This window comes from Paramormyrops kingsleyae, chromosome 5, assembly GCF_048594095.1.
Source record: "Paramormyrops kingsleyae isolate MSU_618 chromosome 5, PKINGS_0.4, whole genome shotgun sequence".
Classification (NCBI taxonomy): Eukaryota; Metazoa; Chordata; class Actinopteri; order Osteoglossiformes; family Mormyridae; genus Paramormyrops; species Paramormyrops kingsleyae.
The window spans coordinates 1,950,503-1,975,820 of NC_132801.1; the positions used below are offsets into that span (position 1 = coordinate 1,950,503).

Genomic DNA, 25,318 nt, shown 5'->3' on the forward strand with positions numbered 1-25,318 from the left:
GCCCAGCCCTAGTACGAGTCGTACAATTTGGCGTACAGAGGTGTCCAAGTCACCTCAGGTAATGACAGAATAGTCACATGTCTGTGGACCCTTGAGCAAAGCTCTTAACCGAAAGCTCCAGGTGTTGAATGCTGGCTGACCCTGTGCTGTGACCCCCAAGGCTGCTCTCACCTGCCAATGTGTCTGTGTGTCTCATGGAGAGCATGACAGGGTCGGCAAAGAGAAGCTTTCTAATGTACCGGTATTCACACTTCTGCAAATGGCACATCTGCTATCCAACCTCTCTGATCATGTGGGGAGAACTTCCCCCTCTGCTGGTGTGTGTGACATTCTTCACTTTTAATGAGTATGTCTTTAGAGGAACAGTCCCACCAACAGAAAAGCTTCCCATTCCTTCCTGCATTCATGTGAGAACACATGATTCTGACCTCCTGTCCTTCATATGCAGACACTCTGATCACACCTGACTTGGCATACAGCTGTGACAGTCCTGACAGCTGCATACATTACCAAAGTGACAATGTCACTGCTTTGCTCTGGAGACTTTAACAGGACATTCAGTAACTTTTAACCTTTAATCTCTATTACCGTTACTACTGTATAGATACTGACTGATGTCTACAGCCGGGTTCAGCACTGAACTGCTGAGCAAAATGCAGTGCAGGCATGTAGGTCTGAGTGGACTTTGTAGTCAGTGTGGAGCAGCTCTCCTCTGAGGCCAGGCTGGACTTACCTGAGCAGAGACAGAAGGTGACACCAAGGAGCTTCTTCATGCTCAGCTGTACAGTCTGTCTCCTTCCAGCGTCTCCAGTTACCTCCCAGAGATCCTCCCTTCTGAGGTTTTTCTCCCTCGATTGTATTTAATGCAGATGAAGCTTCACTCAGCTCCTCTGCTCAGTTTTCTCTCCGTTTCTTACTGCTCTTGTTTACATTAATATGTGTCAGATGTTTTCACTCTTTAAGTTTATCTGTTACTTCGCCAGTGTAACTGTTTTGTGACCAACAGCACTGCCCACTTCCTGTGGTGTCATTTTTCATATATGTCACTTCCCTTCTTATCACCCACTACTGGCAACCAGCTCATTGCACGTCTGTGTGATTAAACTGCATTATCACATAATATCATATTTACACAAACCCCACAAGACCACAATGAAGAAAAAGATAATGGAACCACGATTTCCCTTGCCCGGACGCGGGTCACCGGGCCCCCCACCCTGGAGCCAGGCCTGGGGGTGGGGCTCGATGGCGAGCACCTGGTGGCCAGGCCTGTACTCATGGGGCAGGGTCGGGCACAGCCTGAAGAAGGCACGTGGGTCCCCCCTCCAATGGGCTCACCACCTATAGGAGGGGCCATAGGGGTCGGGTGCATTGTGAGCTGGGCAGTGGCCAAAGGCGGGGACCTTGGCGGTCCGATCCTCGGCTGCAGAAGCTGGCTCTAGGGACATGGAATGTCACCTCTCTGATGGGGAAGGAGCCTGAGCTGGTGCGCAAGGTTGTGAAGTTCTGGCTAGATATAGTCGGGCTCACCTCAACGTACGGCTTGGGCTCTGGAACCAGTCTCCTTGAGGGGGGTTGGACCCTCTTCCACTCTGGAGTTGCTCACGGGGAGAGGCGCTGAGCTGGGGTGGGCATACTTATTGCCCCCTGGCTGGGCGCCTGTACATTGGGGTTTACCGCAGTGGACGAGAGGGTAGCCTCCCTTCGCCTTCGGGTGGGGGGACGGGTCCTGACTGTTGTTTGTGCTTATGCACCAAGCGGCAGTTCAGAATACCCACCCTTTTTGGAGTCCTTGGAAGGGGTGTTGGAGAGCATTCCTTCTGGGGACTCTCTTATTCTGCTGGGGGACTTCAATGCTCACGTGGGCAATGACAGTGAGACTTGGAGTGGCGTGATTGGGAGGAACACCCCCCCCGATCTGAACCTGAGCGGTGCTTTGTTGTTGGACTTCTGTGCTCGTCACGGATTGTCCATAATGAACACCATGTTCAGGCATAAGGGTGTCTATATGTGCACTTGGCACCAGGACACCCTAGGCTGCAGTTCGATGATCGACTTTGTAGTCATGTCATCGGACTTGCGGCCACTTGTCTTGGACACTCGGGTGAAGAGAGGGGCAGAGCTGTCAACTGATCACTACCTGGTGGTGGGTTGGCTCCGCTGGTGGGGGAGGAAGCCGGCCAGGCCTGGCAGGCCCAAGCGTGTAGTGAGGGTCTGCAGGGAACATCTGGCCGAATCCCCTGTCAGGAGGAGTTTCAACTCCTACCTCCGGCAGAACTTCTCCCATGTCCCGGGGGAGGCGGGGGACATTGAGTTCGAATGGCGAGGCCATGGAAAACGACTTCAGGATGGCTTCGAGGCGATTCTGGTCCACCATCCGGCGGCTCCGAGCAGGAAAGCAGTGCAACATCAACACTGTTTATGCTGCTAACCTCAACTCGGGACATTTTGGGTCGGTGGAGGGAGTACTTCGAAGACCTCCTCAATCCCACCAACACGCTTTCCAATGTGGAAGCAGAGTATGGGGACTTGGGTGTGGACTCCCCTATCTCGGGGGCGGAGGTCACTGAGGTGGTTAAAAAGCTCCTCAGTTCATTAAAAACAGTGACAGACAGCATTCAATGCACTCGTTTTAACTGCATAGCAGTGTGATTTACAGAGATATAAAGTAGATAAGAGTAGATATAAAGTTTTAAGGGGTTGAATGTAGAACCTACTGTCTTATTTATGAGGAATCAGGAAGACTCATTTGAGTACTGATTCTGAACAAGCCAAATATGTGTTAAACATCTATGGGGGCTGAGCCCCCCTTAAATGAAAATCCTAGAAACGCCCCTGAATCTACGTTCCTACCCTCACCTATGGTCACCTTGGGTAGTGACCGAAAGAACGAGATCGCGAGTGCAAGCGGCCGAAATGAGTTTCCTCCGCAGGGTGGCTGGGCTCTCCCTTAGAGATAGGGTGAGGAGCTCGGTCATTCGGGAGGGACTCAGAGTAGAGCCGCTGCTCCTCAGCATTGAGAGGAGCCAGATGAGGTGGCTCGGGCATCTGGTCAGGATGCCTCCTGGACGCCTCCCTGGTGAGGTGTTCCGGGCATGTCCCACTGGGAGGAGGCCCCGGGGGAGACCCAGGACACGCTGGAGGGACTATGTCTCTTGGAGTCTCGGCTGGCCTGGGAACGCCTCGGGATTCCCCCAGAGGAGCTGGATGAAGTGGCCGGGGAGAGGGAAGTCTGGGTTTCCCTGCTGAGACAGATGCCCCCATGACCCGACCTCGGATCAAGCGGGAGATGATGGATGGATGGATGGAATGATAAATTATAAATAGCTAAATTATATTTCAAGGTCACTGAAAGAAAATGGCCAGAAAATGAGACTGTCATAGTACCAGTACCAGTACCAGTTTTTTTAAGTTTAAGTGCTTCTGAATTCTGCCCCTGCTCTTGCCTCTTCTCCTTTGCTCCACCTGCACGTGATACTTACACATTAATTACTGCAGTTTTACTTATCACAGCATAAACATGGCAGCCAGATCTGCAGGCAGCTCGCGAGCCGCAAAGACATTCAAAAGGGCCACTTCTGGCCCACGGGCTGCTAGTCCAATAGGCCGGCTGTAGGGCATCGTCTGAGTTATAACTTCCCCTTTTCTTCAAAACTGGCTTCTCAAATATAGAATTCCTGTCCACACATCTTGTTCTTCAAGACCAAACCTAACAGGCTACATCTTATTATGAATATACTGTATATATATATAAATATAAATAGCTAAATTATATTTCAAGGTCACTGAAAGAAAATGGTCAGAAAATGAGACTGTCATCCTATTTTGTTGGCCCCAGGAAGCAATAAATTCCAAGGTAGATTAACACAGCAGGGAATCTGTGGGAATCAAGATAACTGACGCCCAAATTGTGATGAAGGAGCCAGCCGTGATCAGCATGGACCACCTACCTTAAATATAAAACTCTGACCAGAAAGAACTCTTTGCACTTAGTCACCACGAGCCATCCTGCACACTATGATCCTGAGCTATGAAAATAGATCCACAAATTATTTTCTTTCATGCAATTGGACAGTATATTTGAATTGAATGGAATTGAGCAAGGAGTGCACACCTGAACAAAATTCTGTTTCTCTAGGCTCGATGTATGACTGCAGACATTAGACAAGATTATGTTGTATAACATCAGACGACAGTATATGGACAGCATAAACAGACACAACTTCTAGGGCTGCACAAAATATGGTGTGGCTAAAAATGGCTCCTATTGTGGCTCGTCAACTGCCCTGTTCATGTGTATCCAGCTACGTTTGATTAGTTCAGTACAAGATTAGCAAACACTGCATGTGGTGGACATTACTTTATTCTTAGATGCATCAGATAGGTTATTGAAAATTTCCCATAGACCCTTGCTGCATGACAGCACGGCTGCCAGACCCCCACGCTCACAAACCCCGGAAGCGCCAAAGATACAGCTGCTTCGAGTTAGCGGGCTCTTTAAGGGCGTCTGGCCATTTGTTCATTATGAAGCAATAGTCTAGCTTTACATTACGAGGCTGTATTGCTAGTCGCTAGTTTCAGTGTTAGCTATTTTGGTTTATGCCTCTCTTTGGTTGTCATGTTTCTGCTGTTTTGGATTCTGAGCCTATACTCTGTTTTCGATGAGCTTTTTGGGAACACTTGACGGGGTACAAAAACTTAGTAATAACTCAGTTACAACTTAGGTACAAATCATGAACAAATATAATTACTGCTTGGGATTCATTAATGAACAAACATGAGATCAGTATTTAACATTCTACTTGTTCCTTCAGTAGTTAACAAAGGTTTACAGAATTAGATATAGTAACGTAGTAACTGCTTGAGGTAAAATGTCAGAATTCATTAATTATGTATTAACATGAGATAAGTAGGTATCTAAGGCTTTACTTATCAGTAATTAATACATAAATAATAGTATAATACTGTATTTGTGCCCCGTCAAGTAGAGTGTTACCAGTTTTTTTAAGTTTAAGTGCTTCTGAATTCTGCCCCTGCTCTTGCCTCTTCTCCTTTGCTCCACCTGCACCTGATACTTACACATTAATTACTGCAGTTTTACTTATCACAGCATAAACATGGCAGCCAGATCTGCAGGCAGCTCGCGGGCCACAAAGACATTCAAAAGGGCCACTTCTGGCCCACGGGCTGCTAGTCCAATAGGCCGGCTGTAGGGCATCGTCTGAGTTATAACTTCCCCTTTTCTTCAAAACTGGCTTCTCAAATATAGCATTCCTGTCCACACATGGTTCTCTTCCAAACCAAACCTAACAGGCTACATCTTATTATGAATAACAATGTACACAGACCATGCATGACTATGTGCAGCAGGAAATAAAAAAATTTCTTTCATGAACCTGTGATCTTGTTCATGCCATTAAATGAAGCAACTTCACAAATAGTGAAACAAATTTTATCTTCGAAAGATAATTGCATGCAGATTCACTTTTACCAAATAAGGAAAGAGTCAGACTGAACTGAGTGACTGAGGCATGAGCCTTTAACCTGTAGGTAACACATGCTGTCTGTGTGTAATGAGGGAATATTGTGCCTGTTTTAAGGTTACCAGCGACTATCTTCCTGCCGCTGACTGAGGACAGAAGGTTTCCTCATAGACATAATGACCAGTAAGAAAAGAGCTATTTTGTGTAAGACGGCACAAAAGTAAATATTTTTAAGGGTGTTTGTTTGTGTTTGTCAGTTTCTATGCTGGTGTGACTAAATGTCCAAGTGAGATATACAAAGATCATTTTAAAATTTTATTTTGAGACATCCAAGTGACATATTGGGGTTTGAGTGTCAAAGCTAAACTGCATGAGCAGCCTAATTTACTTCTGCTTTTATTCAAAGCTCTGTGAGGCAACGGAAGGCAGCTCATCTGCTACACAGGAGAGTGTAACACAAAGGAGAGAGAAACCAGCATTGAATCTGCAGATGAAATGTGTCTTTTGCAGGCTCATGTGTAAACAGAGCGCCAGAGCATAGGTGTGCAGTGGGACCGAGTCTACACAGCATCTGAAATATATTCAAAGGCACGAGAAAAAGAAAATGGAATGATGCTTTATTTACAGTAGTATAGTACATTGGAATGCTCCTTTTCCTGTATCCCATCATGCTCTCCTCTGAGACACACACACATGAGACCCCACTGGCACAGAGGCTTGACCCACTGAGCCACCTCCACCCCCCGGTATCAGTGTGGCTGATGCTGCCATCTCGCCCCCTGTTGTCATGGCAGCCAGCATGGTATGCCTGTGATCAAGTCAAATAATACATGGGAGGATAGGTTTGGAATGGCTAAGCTAACACAACAGATAGGGCTTTATAAAGCCCGACTGTAATTAAATGGCAAAAAAGCAAAAACACAATGAAGGCCTCAACTGCTGAATGAAGGTCAAAAAAGGGCTCATTAAAACTTCTGATAGAGATGATGTGATCATCTTTGTGTTGCCTGCTGATTGGAGGAAATTCATTTCTTACAAAGATATGGGCCACAGGAATAAGACAAGCGTGAAGTTCAGCTCCTAGGCTGATGCCCGTGCTGGAGAAACTCTGTGTTGTTAGACGCTTGGTTAGATGCAGCCTGTAGTTTTCTGATCTTTGAATCTCCTTCATGCTGAAGCCTCTTATTGGATGGTGTTTGCATAGATGAGATCATTATCTAGGGGGCTTGTGGTGAAGTTTTCATAGATACAATCATTCTTGCAGGATTCAGAGGTGACGCGGTTAGGGCCTTTGTGTAGGTTTACAACAGTATCTGCAGCTGGCTGCTGGAACGTCACGTCATAGTCATCCACCCTCTGAAGAACGTAACAAGAGTTAGAGGAACAGAAAGGATGAACATCACTTCTTAGAAGAATGGAGGACTCTCATCAGAACCTGTGCTACAGGAACAGCTCTGCCTGTACAAGTTACGAGTTCTTGTACACAGAAACTACAGGTCAATGATCAGCCACAGGAGCTCGTTCAGCAACAGGCTAAAACTTCCACGCTGCACAACTGAGAGACACAGGAAATCATTCCTGCCGGTCGCAGTAAAACTGTTTGACACACATCTGATCACTCAAACCACAAACCATGTATACTGTGTATATGTTTGCTGTAATAAACCAGGTACTATGCTAATTATGTTTAATATATGCCAGTGTTAATATAATTGCTGCTATAGGTTTTATTTTATTGGTTATTTTATTATTATTTTATTTTAATTACTTTTAAATAGTTATTATTTTAATAACTATTGTTCTATAGTTCAATGTAAATCTCTTCTATCATCTGTACATAACTTTCCTAAATATTTTATTTTCATCAAGAGTTTGTTTTTGTAATGTAACAGAATTTCCCTATGGGGATTAATAAAATAATTCTGATTCTGATTCTGATCATTTCAGTGTTCTGATTACCGTTTCTCGTCTTCCAGTGCCTGTGGGTGCCATGCTGGGATTCTGCATGCTGCAGGAGATGGTTTCTGTGGATCACATCAATGACATCTCTGATGTGTTTTTGTGGAGTCAGTTGGAATATATATTATTCTGACAAAGAACATGCATGTACTTGTGAATTGTGTCTCCTGATAATACACAGTGGTACCAGGTGGGGGCGCTGTGGAGTGAGGAGCCATAGATGGGGTAGTTTGGGGAGTGTTAATAAGAGTAAGTCTGTCACACAGCAGGTATCACATTCACAGCTTCTATAATCATATAATGTCCCCCACAATGAAATAAAAACCTTTTTTTTGACATTGTGGGGACCATTTTTCTGGTCCCCACAAAGATCTGTGAATGCAATCAAAAAACTAGAAATTCCAAAAGTCTTTTATTTTGTTTGGTTACTTAAGGTTAAGGTTATGGCTGGGTAGGGGTTAAGGTTGTCATGTTGGAATTAAAGTTTTCCCCATAGAAATTAATGGAGAGTCCCCACAAGGATATAATCACAAACCTGTGTGTGTGTGTGTGTGTGTGTGTGTGTGTGTGTGTGTGTGTGCGCGCGCATTATGTGTAACATTCAGATGTACTTACCCTCTGATTTCCCGGCATTGAGTCGTACCTTGATAATTGCAGCCACAATCAAGCCAAACACCAGGGCTCCGACACCCAGACCCACAGAGATGTAAACCAGCTGATCTGGGAACAGTGATCACAGGTCAACTACAGAAACCATCACTGAGAACATGAGGGGCTACATGCTGACAGCCGTCAGAGACACACAGGAAAGGTGTCCATAAGGAATACGTGTCATTAGTATTGAATAAACAGACAAACACGGATGCTGTGATATTCCAGACAGACTCATACGAAATCCAGTCCTTATATGAAAACACTGAAAGGCTGGACTTTACTCAGTGTCCTGCTGTAGTTTCAGGTGTTTCTGACTCTTATCAGGACACTGTGGATATTCTTCTTTTTTCAGTAGCATAGAGGTAACTGTGTGTCGTAACTACAGGGAATCAAGTGTAACTGCAACAAATCTGCCAATGTAACACAAACATCTTTACTATTATTTCAAATTATTCACATTTGTTATGGTTATGCTATTCTTACTATTAATTATTACTAGTCACCGCCTAACAGGTGCACAGTTATCACAGTTTGTAGTCAGTTTGCTTCAGGACTGCGGTCATGCTGGTGGACAATGGAGCTGATGAGAGGAACAGAGAAAAATGCTGATTGGAAACATAACAAAACAAACCGGAATATTCAGGAAAAGTAAAGTTCACATCTCTAAGGTAAAACATTTCCAGTTTGTGACGACTGAACCAAACATAAAGCTTTACAGAGACAGATGAGTAATGGCAGGGTCAACTGCAATATGTACTATTCTGACAAAGAACACGCAGGTACCTGTAGGCTGTGTCTCCTGATTATACACAGTGGTGCCAGGTGGGGGCGCTGTGGAGAGACGTGCAGTAGAGGGGGTAGTTTTGCGAGTGGTGGTAGTTGTGGTGGTAGTTGTGGTGGTAGTTGTGGTGGTAGGAGTTGTGGTAGGAGCTGTATGGTGAAAGAGGGAGTCTGTCACACGTCTGTTATCACCTTCAGGGATCCTACAGTCAGCTTTTCTGCACTAACTCTAGTAAATATTTCTCTACAGTAACATCCATCCATTTTCTGAAACCACTTATTCTATACAGGGTCACGGGGAGGGGGGAGGCGGGGGGGTCCGGAGCCAACAGGCACAAGGCAGGGAACAACCCAGGATGGTTTGCCAACCCAACACACACTCAGACTCACACACCCGGGGGGCAATTTGGCAACTCCAGTTAACCTCAGCATATTTTTGGACTGTGGGGGGAAACTGGACACAGGTATAACATGCAAACTCCACATGGAACCCTGGCAGAAACTGGAACGCCAGTCCCAGAGTTGTCAGGTGACAGTGGTAACCACTGTGCTACCGTGTCGCCCGTACAGGAACAAGAGCTAGGAAGATTTCATTAAGTACTTTTTAAATTACGAGTAAAGTACAATTTTAAATACAACTGACATTAAAGTAATCCTTGTAGTCTCTACAGGTGTATCATACCTTTAGGAAAACACTGGCTTTCAATAAATAAGGAGGATGCAGGTATTTAAGGAACTGAATGAGATTACTGTATGAATATGATAAACCAGACCTTCTATCACTGTGAGGTGCACCTCTGTGTAGGTGTCAGCGCCTGCTCGCTCTACTCCACACCAGTATGTCCCAGTGTCGGTCTTCCTCAGTCCAGTGATGGTTACAGTGAAGGTTCCTGATCCATGATCATGCAGGGAGAACCTCCCATTCATCTTGTTTGGACGACCATTTTCAGTCTTAACGAGAATGTCTTTATAGTCACATTGGCTCCCACAGAAATACTTCAAGTTGGTTCCTGCGTTACTATGAGAACATTCAATATTGACCGACTGTCTTTCATATCCAGACACTGTGATCACACCTGACGCCACCCAGCATCCAACTGCAACATAAACATACAATACAAATTGTAGACCAACTGCGAGTGTGTGTTTATGTGTGTGTGTGTATATATGTACATAAACACACACACATATGTCCGTGTGAATATGCACTGTGTATTTTGTTTCTTTAGTATTTCCTGAAATACTTGCATTTGTTGTGTTTCTTTTTATTTGTTTGAAAATTACTGATGATTATTTTGTCATTACACTATAGTAAGGAATAAAGACCATTGAAATGTACTGCATAGTGTGTTCATTCCTGGACATTATATAGAGTTGTCATGACCTGCTCGTTCGATCCCCATGTGACAAGGGTGAAGAAGTGTTCTGTTTTGTAATGCAATGTTTATGACAAATGACATCACAGTTACTTTACAGATGATCCTTTACTTCTGATCCATATTATAATTTATGTAATACTATCTGTTAGTGTTTTGTGTGTGATATAGTGTTCTTCCACAAAGATATTAGGTGCTGATGTTTTGGTGGTATGAGTCTCTTTTAGGCATGGATTAACTGTTTTGGTGGCTGCAGTGCATTTTGGAGGAGAGATTAACTGTTTGACCAAGTGTTGTTATTGAAGACTGTATGAAGAGGTTTGAGAAAGTGCAGAATGTATCTTAGCAATTGAAAAAATAGATATTTCCCCATCTCTCTATGCTAGTCCTGACAGCTGCATTCATTACCAGAGTGACAATGTCACTGCTCAGCTCTGGAGACTTTAACAGAACATTAAGGAACTTTAAACCTTTCATCTCTATTACCGTTACTATAGATACTGACTGATGTCTACAGCCGGGTTCAGCACTGAACTGCTGAGCAAAATGCAGTGCAGGCATGTACGTCTGAGTGGACTTTGTAGTCAGTGTGGAGCAGCTCTCCTCTGAGGCCAGGCTGGACTTACCTGAGCAGAGACAGAAGGTGACACCAAGGAGCTTCTTCATGCTCAGCTGTACAGTCTGTCTCCTTCCAGCGTCTCCAGTTACCTCCCAGAGATTCTCCCTTCTGAGGTTTTTCTCCCTCGATTGTATTTAATGCAGATGAAGCTTCACTCAGCTCCTCTGCTCAGTTTTCTCTCTGTTTCTAACTTTAACTGTTTTGTGACCAACAGCACTGTCCACTTCCTGTGGTGTCATTTTTCATATATGTCACTTCCCTTCTTATCACCCCCTACTGGCAACCAGCTCACTGCACGTCTGTGTGATTAAACTGCATCATCACATAATATCATATTTACACAAACAATACTTTTCTCTAAATGATAAATAATAAATAGCTAAATTAGAAAAGGAAAGAAAATAAGACTGTCATCCTTTTTTTGTTGGCCCCAGAAAGCAATAAATTCCAAGGTAGATTAACACAGGAGGGAATCTGTGGGAATCAAGGTAACTGACCCCCAAAATGTGATGAAGAAGCCAGCCGTGATCAGCATGGACCACCCACCTTAAATATAAAACTCTGAACAGAAAGAACTCTTTGCATTTAGTCACAAAAAGCCATCCTGCACACTATGATCCTGAGCTGTGAAAATAGGTCCACAAGTTGTTTTTTTCATGTGATTGGACAGTGTCATTGAATTGCTTTGAATTGAATTGTCATTCAGACTATACAGCAAGGAGTACACAGTTGGCTTGATGTCTGACCGCAGACGTAAGATAAGAGCAGGTCATATAATATCAGATGACAATATATGGACAGTATAAACAGACAAAGTATATGTACAATGTAACAAACACAAAACTTCAAGGGATGCACAAAATATGGTGTGGCTAAAAATGGCTCCTATTGTGGCTCGTCAAGTGCCCTGTTCATGTGTATCCAGCTACGTTTGATTAGTTCAGTACAAGATTCGCAAACACTGGATGTGGTGGATATTCCTTTATTCTGAGATGCATCAGACAGACTATCGAAAATTTCAAACTTAAACCAGTAAAACAGTATCAGGAGATGCTAAATAACTATTTTTCACATCCAACTTCTGTCATATTCATACTTAAAATAAACCAGTGAAACCATCTCCTGACAAACAATAAGCAGCATTTTAATGCCTCAGTCAGGTGACAGGCCACATCATATTTGTGTAATTTCAGAATTTTTTGTGTCTGTGAGAAAAATTTTACTTCCTTGATTTTGCTATTTCTAAATAATTTGGCTCAAGTAGTAAAGGGCAATCCTGAGACACATGAACAACATGCCTTTGTTTTGATGGCATTCAGATAAGAAAAGTGTAAGTAGAACCATTGTCAGTATTGGGTAAGGATGCTATCATAGATCTCTTGTTCTGTGCAAAATTGACCAAAGGCCACTTGACTCTTTTCAAAATAAGCTAGCAGTCCTTGTCCTTTGCTCCTCTATTCCTCGGAGCCCTCAGGAAACGTCACAGAAAACAAGCCACGATTTGACTTGTAGTGCCTCTTAAAATTATGTTCTTTCATTACTGCAATGCATTCACTGCTGTGACGACCTTAAGTGTGGGTTGTGGTCTGATGGTCATCTGGTGTTGGCAATTCTCATTGTCATGACTCCGAGTATCTGCGAGCCAGTTACACCTGATGCTTGTTAAGGCTGTAGCTGATTTATTCCCTTTTAAAATGGGGGTGCCTGGTGGCTCTCAGGGCGTCACCCTGGTCTCCCAGGTGGGGGTTCTTGGGGGGGTGCAGGTCTGCCTGGGCCTGGTGGGGCCCCCGCGGGGCATGCGAGTGGCCCGGGTTCCGGGCTCTATCCGTGCCTGCGCGGCCCGCCCCCAGGGGGGAACCGGCGTGCTGCTGCCTGTGGCCGTGGGGCTCCTGGCTCGTGTTCGCCGGTGGCCGGCGCCCGGTGGCTCCCCCCTCTGCCTCCTTGGGTGGGCGCGCAGCCCTCCTAGTAGCCAGCCCAATGTGTCACAACTGCAGTGTCATCTGTAAGGACCGTCCCATCACCCGCCGTGACTGCAAGTCTCTGAGGAACAGATTCAGATGTTTGTTATGCTTTGACTCCTCTGTAAGCAGGACGTGGGTCACTAGACCACAGATGGTGTGTCACCTGCTCACAAATTCGTGTAACAAACGCCTCCCTATCTGCCTTCAGAGCCCTCACAGCCATCCTTCTCAGTTCCCAGTTCAGACTGGAGTTGCCACCAAGTCATGCACTGCGACTCCTCTCGATAATATCCAGGGTGCCCTGGGAGATGAAACACCTCCTTCTGGGAACACTGGCAACACCAACACAACCCTCAGCAACCTTCAGGGTCTTATCACGGAAGGTCTCCCACATCACATTAGAGTCAGCAGTCGCACCCAAGTCTGCAAGTTCCTCACACAGACTGCTTGCAAACTCATCAGAAACAGCTTAATCTTGGAGTCTGACTAAGTCCAGCCTCATTCTCCTAGTAGGTGGTAGCCTGCTGGATCTAAGCTGAATCTTCAGAGTAGCAACAACAAGTCTGTGGTTAGAATTCACAAACTGAGCATTTTCGTAGACCCTGCAATTCTGCAGGAGCCTCTAGCGTCTGCCCACAAGGATCTCCTTTGCTGCACCACTAACATTGGAGTACCAAGTCGAACGATGCAGCTCAAGGAGTTGGAACCAGGATCCAGCGACTCGCAGTCCCTGACCTTTCGTATAGTTAAAGAACATGGAGCCGTTTTCACCTTGGTTTCCAGACCCATGGGGACTGACACAATCCTCATAGCCAGCCCTGTCAGTGACAGTGGTCGCACTGAAGTCACCCATGACCAGAGGAGTGTCATCTCGTGGGCATCCATCAACCACTGAGCGAAGTTGCGAGTACAATATTTCCCTCAATAGGAGATCACTCACCGCGGTCGGAGCGCACACTGAGACAACAGACAAGACACCCAAGTATCATGATACACTCACTGAAAGAAGTAACATCGGACGCCATTGGGATCCGCTACAGCAACAGCTACTCGCTGAGTATGGCAGCCGTCAGACCAACCAGACCAAAAGTAGGTATACCCACCTACAGAGATCTGGCCACTCCCCGGTCTGTGTACCTCAGAAATGCTGCCACTGAAACGCGAAGTTTACGAAGCTCCCCCAACAGCAGGGGGACATGATCTTCTTGTTGGAGAAACAAGACGTTCCGCGTGCCTTACCGGAAGGGCCGCCTTGAACTGGGACCCAAGTGCCGCCATGCAGCGGGTGACGCCTCAGCACCACACCAGCCCCGATCCCCAGCAGGCCCGACCCTATTAGCTCTCTGACAGTTTCGACTCGTCCAGGGATGGGGCTCCCGAAGACTTTCCCCCATCCCCTTCATGATATGTGCAGCTGTCCTGCGGGCAGTTGAGCTACGCCTGCGAAGAGCAGAAAAATATCGTGCTTGTTTTAATCGAGCAGCTGTGAGTTGTTTTACGGCGGCTGGAGTGCCAATCTCTCCACCAACCCCAAAAAAGTGGTTCCTTGCAAGTTGGAGGACCGCTTGCAGAGCCAGATGCAGTATAACGTCATACCCAGGACAAATGTAATGGAATGTAAAAAAATTATTGATAGTCCATTCGGAATGGCGATTTTCATCAATTTTACATTTTTTTTGTTGTGATTCTGACAGAGACGTGGCTTGCTGCTGTCTCAGATCATGTCCGCACGTTCCACAGTTCCCATTCACACTCGCAACACGACAGCACGGCTGCCCAGTAATTCAGGTAAGGTGACCATTCTGACCAAACTTGTGCACAATATTCTAGGTGGGGTCTTACCAAGGAATTGTATAATCTTAGCATCACCCCCCCTTGACACCTGGAGATGTAACCCAACATCCTATTGGCCTTATTTATTGCTTCCTGGCGAGAGTGACACATGGAAGCATCAACATACACACCGAGGTCTTTCTCATAACCAGGTTTTTTAAGTAAAAGTTCTTCTGAATTCTGCCCCTGCTCTCGCCTCTTCTCCATTGCACCACCTGCACGTGATACTTACACATTATAAATAAAAATGAAACATTTTCTTTCATGAACCTGTGATCTTGTTCATGGCATTAAATGAAGCAACTTCACAAATGGATTTTATCTGCCAAAGATAATTGCATGCAGATTCACTTTTACCAAATAAGGAAAGAGTCAGACTGAACTGAGTGACTGAGGCATGAGCCTTTAACCTGCAGGTAACACATGCTGTCTGTGTGTAATGAGGGAATATTGTGCCTGTTTTAAGGTTACCAGCGACTATCTTCCTGCCGCTGACTGAGGACAGAAGGTTTCCTCATAGACATAATGACCAGTAAGAAAAGAGCTATTTTGTGTAAGACGGCACAAAAGTAAATATTTTTAAGGGTGTTTGACTGTTTGTGTTTGTCAGTTTCTATGCAGTTTATGTCATTGTATTGTCATGTTTGCTGTTCGATGTCTGCCCAGATCCCGTAATAAACCCCATTTGTGCGTATTACTTGCTCTTCTCGCCTGCTTCCCCGCTCGCCTGCCTGCACACTTGTGACAAGTACATTGGAATGCTCCTTTTCCTGTATTCCATCATGCTCTCCTCTGAGACACACATACATGAGACCCCACTGGCACAGAGGCCTGACCCACTGAGCCACCTCCACCCCCAAACGTCCGGTATCAGTGTGGCTGATGCTGCCATCTCGCCCCCTGTTGTCATGGCAGCCAGCATGGTATGCCTGTGATCAAGTCAAATAATACATGGGAGGATAGGTTTGGAATGGCTAAGCTAACACAACAGATAGGGCTTTATAAAGCCCGACTGTAATTAAATGGCAAAGAAAGCAAAAACACAATGAAGGCCTCAACTGGTGAATGAAGGTCAAAAAAGGACTCATTAAAACTTCTGATAGAGATGATGTAATCATCTTTGTGTTGCCTGCTGATTGGAGGAAATTCATTTTTTACAAAGATATGGGCCACAGGAATAAGACAAGCGTGAAGTTCAGCTCCTAGGCTGCTGCCCGTGCTGGAGAAACTCTGTGTTGTTAGACGCTTGGTAAAGATGCAGCCTGTAGTTTTTTGATCCTTGAATCTCCTTCATGCTGAAGCCTCTTATTGGATGGTGTTTGCATAGATGAGATCATTATCTAGGGGGCTTGTGGTGAAGTTTTCATAGATACAATCATTCTTGCAGGATTCAGAGGTGACACTGTTAGGGCCTTTGTGTAGGTTTACAACAGTATCTGCAGCTGGCTGCTGGAACGTCACGTCATAGTCATCCACCCTCTGAAGAACGTAACAAGAGTTAGAGGAACAGAAAGGCTGAACATCACTTCTTAGAAGAATGGAGGACTCTCATTAGAACCTGTGCTACAGCAACAGCTCTCCCTGTAGAAGTAGATTGTGTCTCCTGATAATACACAGTAGTACCAGGTGGGGGCGCTGTGGAGTGAGGAGCCATAAAAGGGGGCAGTTTGGGGAGTGTTAAGAATAAGCCTGTCACACAGCAGTTACCACATTCACAGCTTCTTCAATCATCTTATTGCACTTATTGTAATAGATATATTTACATTTTTTCTTCAAACAAATGGTCTTATTGATCTTCATTCACTGTAGTATCAAAGCTAGAAAACTGAAGAGTGTAACAGTGACAAAGGACAGGATTCTCCTCCATATTTCTGTCATTGTTTATGTGTGTGTCTGCGTGTGGCTTCCGCCTCAACCCCAGCCATCAAGTCGGCTTCTGCCTTGCTTTCAGCCATCTAGTCAGGTTCTGCCTCACCTCCAACCATCTTGTTGACTTCTGCCTCATCTCCAGCCATCACGTCAGCTTCTGCCTCATCTCCAACCATCACGTCAGCTTCTGCCTCATCTCTGGCCGTCTCTCCGGCTCCTGCCTCGGCTCTATCTCCTCCTATGACCCCAGCTGTCTTTCCAGCTCCTGCCTCGATTCTAGCCGTTTCTTCGCCCCCCATGTCGACTCAGGCCTTTTGCTTGACCCCCGCCTGGTCCCCTGTCATATTCCTATTGACTCTGCCATTTCCCATTTGTCTCTATAATTGTATGGAGATGGGACTATGTCCAGACTGATGCTGCAGGGGTTGGAGATGTCTGCGAGCCAGCCCACCGGCACCATCGTGTGCCCTGCCTGTCACGCCCTGCTCCGTCCGCTCCTGATGTGTGCCACGCCCCCTCATTATCCACGTGTGCTTTCCCGATCATGCCCAGCTGTTCCTTGTTAGTTTGGCTTGTCTGCTGTATTTAGTCCGCGTCTGAGTCTGTTACCCCAGATCCGTCATTGATGTTTGTTGGTGTCTCTACCCTGTTGTCCGGAATAAACCCCGTTTGCCTGCACTCTCGGCTTGCTTCGCCTGCTTCCCGGTTCGCTCGCTCACCTACCACAACAGAATGACGGATCTCTCCAAGGAACCTCCGCGGATCGAGGACCAACGCCTCGATCTGCTTCAGGAGGTCATCTACTGGCTCCACCAGCCGGAGGTCCGGGAGGACTCCGGACTACTGGCCTTAGCCAGCAAAAGCGGGACCCTCCTTCAGGAGGTAACCCCACTCACGGCGGCGCCTGTCATGGCGGAGGTTCGCGAGAACCTCCGACAGCTCGTCGACAGGGTGACGGAGAAGCGGCTTCGGCCGCTCGCCCTCTCCGAGACGACCCCGCCACCATCGTCATGCCCCAGCCGCAAGAAGAAAAAGAAGCGGAAGGGGACAGGAGAAGCAGCCGCCCCGACGCTCTTCTTGGGGGCTTGCTCCTTACTCCCCGCCTGGGATGACACCGCCGCTGCACCGCCTGCAGCAACAGCGCCTGCTGATGCTGACGCCGCACTGCCCGCGGCTGCGCTGCCTGCTGCAGCTGCCGCCTCTCTGCCCGCGGCTGCGCTGCCTGCAGCTGCCGCCTCTCTGCCCGCGGCTGCGCTGCCTGCAGCTGCCGCCTCTCTGCCCGCGGCTGCGCTGCCTGCAGCTGCCGCCTCTTTGCCCGCGGCTGCTGCTGCTGTTGCCGCCGCTCTGCCTGCGGCTGCGCTGCCGGCTGCTGCCGCTGATGTGTCCGCGGCTGCACTGCCTACTGCCGCCGCCGATCCGCCCGCGGCTGCGCTGCCTGCTGCCGCCGCCGATCCGCCCGCGGCTGCGCTGCCTGCTGCCGCCGCCGATCCTGAACTGCCTGACTTACCCGTCCTGCCCTGCTCGCCAGCAGCCACGCCCGCGGCGCCCCCTGCTGGCCACGTGATGGCGGCGCCCGCTGCGGCGCCCCCTGCTGGCCGCGTGACGGCGGCGCCCCCTGCAGCGCCCCCTGCTGGCCGCACGCCCGAGGTGCCCGCAGAGGCGCCCCCTGCTGGCCGCATGCCCAAGCCCGTCTCGCCTGACCTGCCCGTCCCGTCCGGCCAGCCCTGCTCGCCGGTCCTGCCCGTCTCGCCTGTCCTGTCCGGCCAGCCCTGCTCGCCGGTCCTGCTCGTCTCGCCTGTCCTGTCCGGCCAGCCCTGCTCGCCGGAACTGCCTGTCTTGCCTGTCCTGCCGGCTCTTGACCTGCCTGTCTCGCCTGTCCTGCCGGCTCCTGACCTGCCCGTCTCGCCTGTCCTGTCCGGCCAACCCTGCTCGCCGGTCCTGCCCGTCTCGCCTGTCCTGTCCGGCCAGCCCTGCTCGCCGGTCCTGCCCGTCTCGCCTGTCCTGTCCGGCCAGCCCTGCTCGCCGGAACTGCCCGGCTCGCCTGTCCAGTCGGCCCAGCCCGGCTCGCCTGTCCAGTCGGCCCAGCCCTGCTTGCCTGTCCAGGCCGCCGCTCTGCCCGCGGCCCCGCCTGAGGCTGCCTCTCCAGTCCTGCCCGCGGCTCTGGCTGCCCCGCCTGCGGCCACGCCCGCGGCGCCGACTGCCCCGCCTGTTGCCTCCTTAGAGGCCCTGACTCCCACACCCTTGCCTCAGCGAGGCCGACACCTCCCAGGACCCCGCCTGTCCGTTTCCCGTAAGGGACGGGGACACAGGCGTCGGGCCCGGGTCCCGCCCGCCCTGCCCCCTGGCTCGCCCGTGCGCCCCCTGGCCGTGGCTCGGTGGCTGCCTGCGGGTCCTACGGCTCCGGCTCGGCTGTCGCCTCCGGGTCCCCCTCCGGTGCCTCGTCGCCCGCCTGCGGTCCCTCCGTCGGCGTCTCGTCGGCTGCCTCCGGGCCCCCCCGCTTCGGCTGGGCGTCGGACGGCGCCTTCCCTGGCTCCGGCTGCGCCTCCGCCTGCTGCGGCTTCCCCCTTCTGCCTGCCTGCGCCGGGGTTCCCTCCTGCTCCCTCCTCGTTTCCTTTGTCGGTCCCTCCGTCTGTCTCCTTGTCCCCTGTGTGGTCCCCTCCTGCTCCGGCCTCCCTTCCGCCCGCGGCCCCTGCGGCTGCCTTCCCTCGCCCGCCTGGGTTCCCTTGGGCTTCCCTGCTTCCTCCTCCCTTTCCCTCCGTCCCGCCTGTTTCTGCTCCTCGTCCCTCTGTGTCTCCTCCGTTTCCTTCTGGTCCCTTTGTCCCGCCTGTCTTTGCTCCTCGTCCCTCGGTGTCTCCTGTGTTCACTCCTCGCCCTGTTGTTCCTCCGTTTTCTGTCCCCTCTGTGTCTCCTTTCTCTGTCTGCCTGTCCGCGTTTCCTGTTCTTTGTCGGGTCCTGTCTTTCGTTTCGTCCTTGTTCTTGTTCTGTGTTTCGGTCTTGTTCCCTGTTCTTCGTTGATGGTTTTTGGTTTTGTCTTTCAGGTCCTGTTCCCCGGTCTCGTCTCGTCCGTCGCCTCCTCTCTGGCGCGCCCGGAGTGCGCGCCTTTGGGGGGGGGTTCTGTCACGCCCTGCTCCGTCCGCTCCTGATGTGTGCCACGCCCCCTCATTATCCACGTGTGCTTTCCCGATCGTGCCCAGCTGTTCCTTGTTAGTTTGGCTTGTCTGCTGTATTTAGTCCGCGTCTGAGTCTGTTACCCCAGATCCGTCATTGATGTTTGTTGGTGTCTCTACCCTGTTGTCCGGAATAAACCCCGTTTGCCTGCACTCTCGGCTTGCTTCGCCTGCTTCCCGGTTCGCTCGCTCACCTACCACAACACTGCCAGCTTGACTTGCAGCTGCCTCTTTTCCTTCATGACCATGCACATGCCAGTCACTGACATCAACTGCACGTCCATTGCTTCCCAGCTGGCCAGCGTGACCCCATCGGTGCCTGGCAGCATGGCCGGGTGCCCACCAGGATTCATTAAGGTGACTAGTCCAGCAGGCAGTCAACTTTCAGACCATTAGCCTCACTAACCTGTTCCACTCTGGATGCAGTTGCAGGGGTTGGACTGGCGTGTGTCACAGGTGATGAAGCCGTTAAAGTGCCATAAGTGACCCACTACATAAGGATTGTCTCTAATCTTCTCTGAAGCCTCACTGCACCAGCAACAGAACAAGAGCTGCTGTTTCGCATCAAAAGTTAGCCAAGGGAAATCCCTTTTCCACTCTGTGTTACATGTGTGCATTTTCCCTTTGTACTTGTGGATTACAGCCAAAAAAGTGTCAAAATTAATATCTAAACAGGTGAAATGCTAATATCAATATCCTTCCTATGGTTTAAGAGCTACTGAGTATCATTTGCACATCTGACTTATAGAGTGAACTATTGGGTGATTTTGCTAACGAAGCTAAGCTAGCAGGCTACACCCCTGGTACAGTAGGACTGTTTGATAGCGCAGGAACACCATAGATGTCGCTATAAATATAGGCTACGGTAGGAAATTCTGACAAGGTAGGAAAACCCAAGAGAACACTGGTACTGTCACGATCCGCTCCGTCCGATCCCGATGTGTGCCACGCCCCCTCATTACCTCGTGTTCATTCCTGTTTGTGATCATCTGTGTCCTGTTTCATTTGATTAGTCCTGTGTATATTAGTCCGCGTCTCCCCATGTATGCCAGATTCGGCATTGTATTGTCCGTCGATGTCTCTGCGTGATTGTCTTTTGCCGATTAAAACCCCGTTACCTGACTTCCTGGCTGCTGTCGCCTGCTTCCCGGCTCGCCTCCGTTGTCGAACGTGACAGAATGCCGAATCTCAGCGAAAGCACAAAGCAGCAGTCCGAGCACCACCGGCTCGGGCTGCTGCAAGACTTTGTGTACTGGCGATCCCAGCCCGAGGTCCAGGAGGACCCCGCGGCCCTGCAGCTAGCCCAGCAGGGCGCGGACCTCCTGGCAAAGGAACGCCCGCCCGGACAACAGTACCCGCTGCAGAGGGTACGTAAATGCCTCCGCCGCTTACAGCTCCGGCTCGCGGAGGGAAGAGCAGGACGCGTTGCCTGGAACCAGGGCGACGTGCAGGAGGCAGCTCTGCCGTCCACCACGGACGACGCGGAGGAGACCTCGTCGCTCTACCTGGGCGCCTGCTCGCTTTTCCCCGCCTGGGAGGACACCGCTGCCGCCTACCCGCTCAGCCCTGCCGGTAAGCCTCGGCTTGCGGAGAAGCCACCTCCGCTGGAGGCTTGGTTTTATCGGCCGGAGCGCTTGGGTCTAGGCGGGATACGCGCCGTAAGGGACGCTATTCCACGGGTCTCGAGAGCCCTTAAAGGGACGGCGCCTACGCGCTCAGCACCCCTCCTGCCTGCTCCGGACCTGTCCGATCCAGACCTGCATGTTCCGGATCTGCCCGCGGCACCGCCTGCTGCTGCCGCCGCCGATCTGCCCGCAGCACTGCCTGCTGCTGCTGCCGCCGATCTGTCCGTGGCTGCGCTGCCTGCTGCTGATGCCGCCGCTCTGCCCGCGGCACCGCCTGCTGCTGATGCCGCCGCTCTGCCCGCGGCACCGCCTGACCCGCCTGTCCTGCCTGACCCGCCTGTCCTGCCTGACCCGCCTGCAGTCCCTGCAGCTACCACCGCCGAGGCGTCCCCTGCTGGCCGCGTGATGGCGGCGCCCCCTGCTGGCCGCGTGATGGCGGCGCCCCCTGCTGGCCAAGTGACTGCGGCGCCCGCCGAGGCGGCCCCTGCTGGCCAAGTGACTGAGGCGCCCGAGGTGCCTGCAGAGGCGCCCCCTCCTGAACTGCCTGTCTCGCCTGTCCTGCCGGCTCCTGAACTGCCTGTCTCGCCTGTCTTGCCGGCTCCTGAACTGCCTGTCTCGCCTGTCCTGCCGGCTCCTGAACTGCCTGTCTCGCCTGTCCTGCCGGTGCCTGAGCTGCCTGAGGTGGCCGCGGTTGCTGATCCAGTAACGGCGGCACCCGTCGAGGCGCCCCCTGCTGGTCGCACGCCCGAGGTGCCCACCAAGGCGCCCCCTGCTGGCCAAGTGACTGCGGCGCCCCCCACGGTGCCCCCTGTTGGCCAAGTAACGGCGGCCCTGCCTGAGGCCGCCTCTCCCGTCCTGCCCGCGGCCCTGCCTGAGGCCGCCTCTCACGTCCTGCCCGCGGCCCTGCCTGAGGCCGCCTCTCCCGTCCTGCCCGCGGCCCCGCCTGCGGCTCTGGCTGCCCCGCCTACGGCCACGCTTGTTGCCTCATTGGAGGCCCTGACTCCCTCGCCCTTGCCCCGACAAGGCCAACACCACCCGGGACCCCGCCTTTCAGTGTCCCGTAAGGGAAGAGGACACGGGCGTCGGGTCCGGGTCCCGCCCTCCCTGCCCCCTGGCTCGCCCGTTCGGCCCCTGGCTGTGGCTCGGTGGCTGCCTGCGGGTCCTCCGGCACGGGGTCGGCGGTTGCCGCCGGGTCCCCCCCTGGATCCTCGGTGCCGGTCCTCGGTCCCGCCTCCGGCTCCGTGTCGGTCGCCTCCGGGCCCCCCTGCTCCGGCTGGGCGTCGGACGGCGCCTTCGCCGGCTTCGGCTGTGCCTCCGCCTGCCGCGGCTTCCCCCTCCTGCCTGCCTGCACTGGTGTTCCCTCCTGCTCCCTCCGTGTCCCCTCCGTCACTCCCTCGTCCCGTTCCCTTAGCCCCTGGGTGGTCCCCTCCTGCTCCCTCCTCCCTCTCCCCTGCGGCCCCTCCGGCCGCTACCCGTCGCCCGCCTGGGCTCCCTCGGGCTCCCCTTTTCCCGCCTCCCTTTCCTTTGGTCCCGCCTGTTTCTGCTCCTCGTCCCTTTGTTCCTCCTCCGTTCACTCCTGGCCCTTTTGTTCCGCCTTTCTCCCCTTCTGTGTCTCCCTTCTTGGTTTGTCTGCCCGCGTTCCCCGTCCTTTGTCAGGTCCTGTCTTTCTTTTGGTCCTTGTTCTTGTTTTGTGTCTCTGTTCTGTTCCCCGCCCTTGGTTGATGTTTTTGCTTTTTGTCTTCCAGGTCCTGTTTCCTGCCCTCGTCTCGTCCGTCGCCTCCCCTTGGGGCGCGCCCGGTGTGCGCGCCTTTGGGGGGGGGTTATGTCACGATCCGCTCCGTCCGATCCCGATGTGTGCAACGCCCCCTCATTACCTCGTGTTCATTCCTGTTTGTGATCATCTCTGTTTCATTTGATTAGTCCTGTGTATATTAGTCCGCGTCTCCCCATGTATGCCAGATTCGGCATTGTATTGTCCGTCGATGTCTCTGCGTGATTGTCTTTTGCCGATTAAAACCCCGTTACCTGACTTCCTGGCTGCTGTCGCCTGCTTCCCGGCTCGCCTCCGTTGTCGAACGTGACAGGTACGGTATTCAATTTGTTTGTCATATGTATTAACACGGGGTCAACCGCACAATGAAATGCGTTGGACAAGAGAAGAAACAGGAAAACGGGTATCTCAGAATTAGAAGATGTGCAATGTCCTCACAGAGACACCACATTAGTTATTATTATCACAGATATAAATTATGTCGTGGCTCGAGTGTCACATCCCGCTCCGTACGATCCCGATGTGTGCCACGCCCCCCTCATTACCTCGCTTTCAGCCCAGATTGTTCTCACCTGTTGCCTGTTCCGTTTACCTAGTCCTGTGTATATTAGTCCACGTCTCCCCATGTCTGCCAGATCCGGCATTGTATTGTCCGTGGATGTCCGTGCCTGTCTGTCCGTCAGCTAATAAACCCCCATTCTACCCGTAAGTTTGGCTCAGCTCGCTTGCTTCCCTGCTCGCCTTACGCCCGAACGTGACAGAATGCCGGATCTCTCAAACAGCACAACGCGGGAGACCGAGCACCACCGGCTCGGTCTCCTGCAAGACTTTGTGTTTTGGCGCTCCCAACCCCAAGTACTGGAGGATCCGGTAGCCCTGGAGCTGGCCACCCGGGGCGCGGACCTCCTCACGGAGGAGCGCCCGCCCGGACAACAGTACCCGCTGCAGAGGGCACGTAAGTGCCTTCGCCGCCTGAGCCAGCGCTTAATTAGCAGCCGGGAGAAGCGGAGCAGAGAGCTGGCGGAAGCAGCTCCAACGCTTTACCTAGGAGCCTGCTCTCTGCTCCCCGCCTGGGACGACTCCACCACTACCCGCCTGCTCGGTCCCGACGGAGAGCAGCCGCCACCATTGGGGGGAGACCCTTACCGGCCGGAGCGCTTGCAAGGAAAAGGGATCAGCCCGGTGAGAGACGCGATTCCCCGGGTCTCTAGAGCCGATCTGCCCGCGGCTGCGCTGCCTGCTGCTGTCGCCGCCGATCTGCCCGCGGCTGCGCTGCCTGCTGCTGTCGCCGCCGATCTGCCCGCGGCTGCGCTGCCTGCAGCTGCCGACGCTCTGCCCGTTGCACCGCCTGCTGCAGCTGCCGACGCTCTGCCCGTTGCACCGCCTGTCCTGCCTGACCTGCCTGTCCTGCCTGACCCGCCTGCCCAGACAGCGGCTACACCTGCTGCTGCGGCTGCCGCTTTGCCTGCAGCTCTGCTCGAGGTGGCCGCGGTTACGCCCCCTGCTGGCCACTTGCCGGCAGAAGAAGACGCCGCTCTGCCCGTGGCGGCTCCTGCTGGCCACTCGCCTGACCTGCCCTTCTCGCCTGTCCTGTCCGGCCAGCCCTGCTCGCCGGTCCTACCCGTTTTGCCTGTCCTGCCCGGCCAGCCCTGCTCCTGCTCGCCTGTCCTGCCGGCGCCTGAACTGCCTGTTTCGCCTGTCCTGCCGGCGCCTGAACTGCCTGAGGTGGCCGCGGTTGCGCCCCCTGCTGGCCGCGTGATGGCGGCGCCCGCCGCGGCGCCCCCTGCTGGCCGCGTGATGGCGGCGCCCGCCGAGGCGCCCCCTGCTGGCCGCGTGATGGCGGCGCCCGCCAAGGCGCCTGCAGCGGCCCCTGCTCTGCCTGCAGCGCCCCCTGCTGGCCGCTCGCCTGACCTGCCCGTCTCGCCCGTCTGGCCTCTGGCTGCACCGCCTGCGACCACGCCTGCGACCACGCCCGCGGCTGCATCGCCGGCTGCTGCCGCTGCTCTGCCCGCGGTGTCCCCTGTTGGCAGCTCGCCGGTCCAGCCCTGCTTGCCTGTCCAGCCGGTCCAGCCCTGCTCGCCGGCGGCTCCGCCTGCTGCAATGGCCACGCCCGTGGCCCCGCCCGAGACTCAGACTCCTGTCCCCGAGGGGGACCTTGAGTGGGATCCCTCGCGGACCGTCCTATGGACCCCAGATCCCTCTCCCTGCAGGGACCCACGCC

General features: G+C 52.0%; 1 protein-coding gene across 1 annotated transcript; it reads right to left on the reverse strand.

Moving 5' to 3' along the window:
• Positions 1–6,004: 6,004 nt before the first annotated feature.
• LOC111845505 (uncharacterized) lies at positions 6,005–11,116 on the reverse strand. Its single transcript, XM_023814966.2, has 6 exons — positions 10,879–11,116; positions 9,650–9,973; positions 8,880–9,026; positions 8,058–8,162; positions 7,443–7,507; positions 6,005–6,839 (listed from the first exon to the last, which is right to left on the reverse strand). Exons 1-6 carry the CDS (start codon positions 10,916–10,918, stop codon positions 6,666–6,668), a joined length of 855 nt encoding a protein of 284 aa, XP_023670734.2. The 5' UTR covers positions 10,919–11,116; the 3' UTR covers positions 6,005–6,665.
• Between the last annotated feature and the right edge of the window lie 14,202 nt (positions 11,117–25,318).

Excerpts from the sequence above, each read along its gene's own strand:
- LOC111845505 (XM_023814966.2), bottom strand. The coding sequence starts at position 10,918 with ATGAAGAAGCTCCTTGGTGTCACCTTCTGTCTCTGCTCAG. Across the intron at positions 9,974-10,878 it reads CACCTTCTGTCTCTGCTCAG|TTGGATGCTGGGTGGCGTCA; the intron begins GTAAGTCCAGCC and ends TTTATGTTGCAG. Across the intron at positions 7,508-8,057 it reads CAATGCCGGGAAATCAGAGG|AAACCATCTCCTGCAGCATG; the intron begins GTAAGTACATCT and ends TGTGATCCACAG.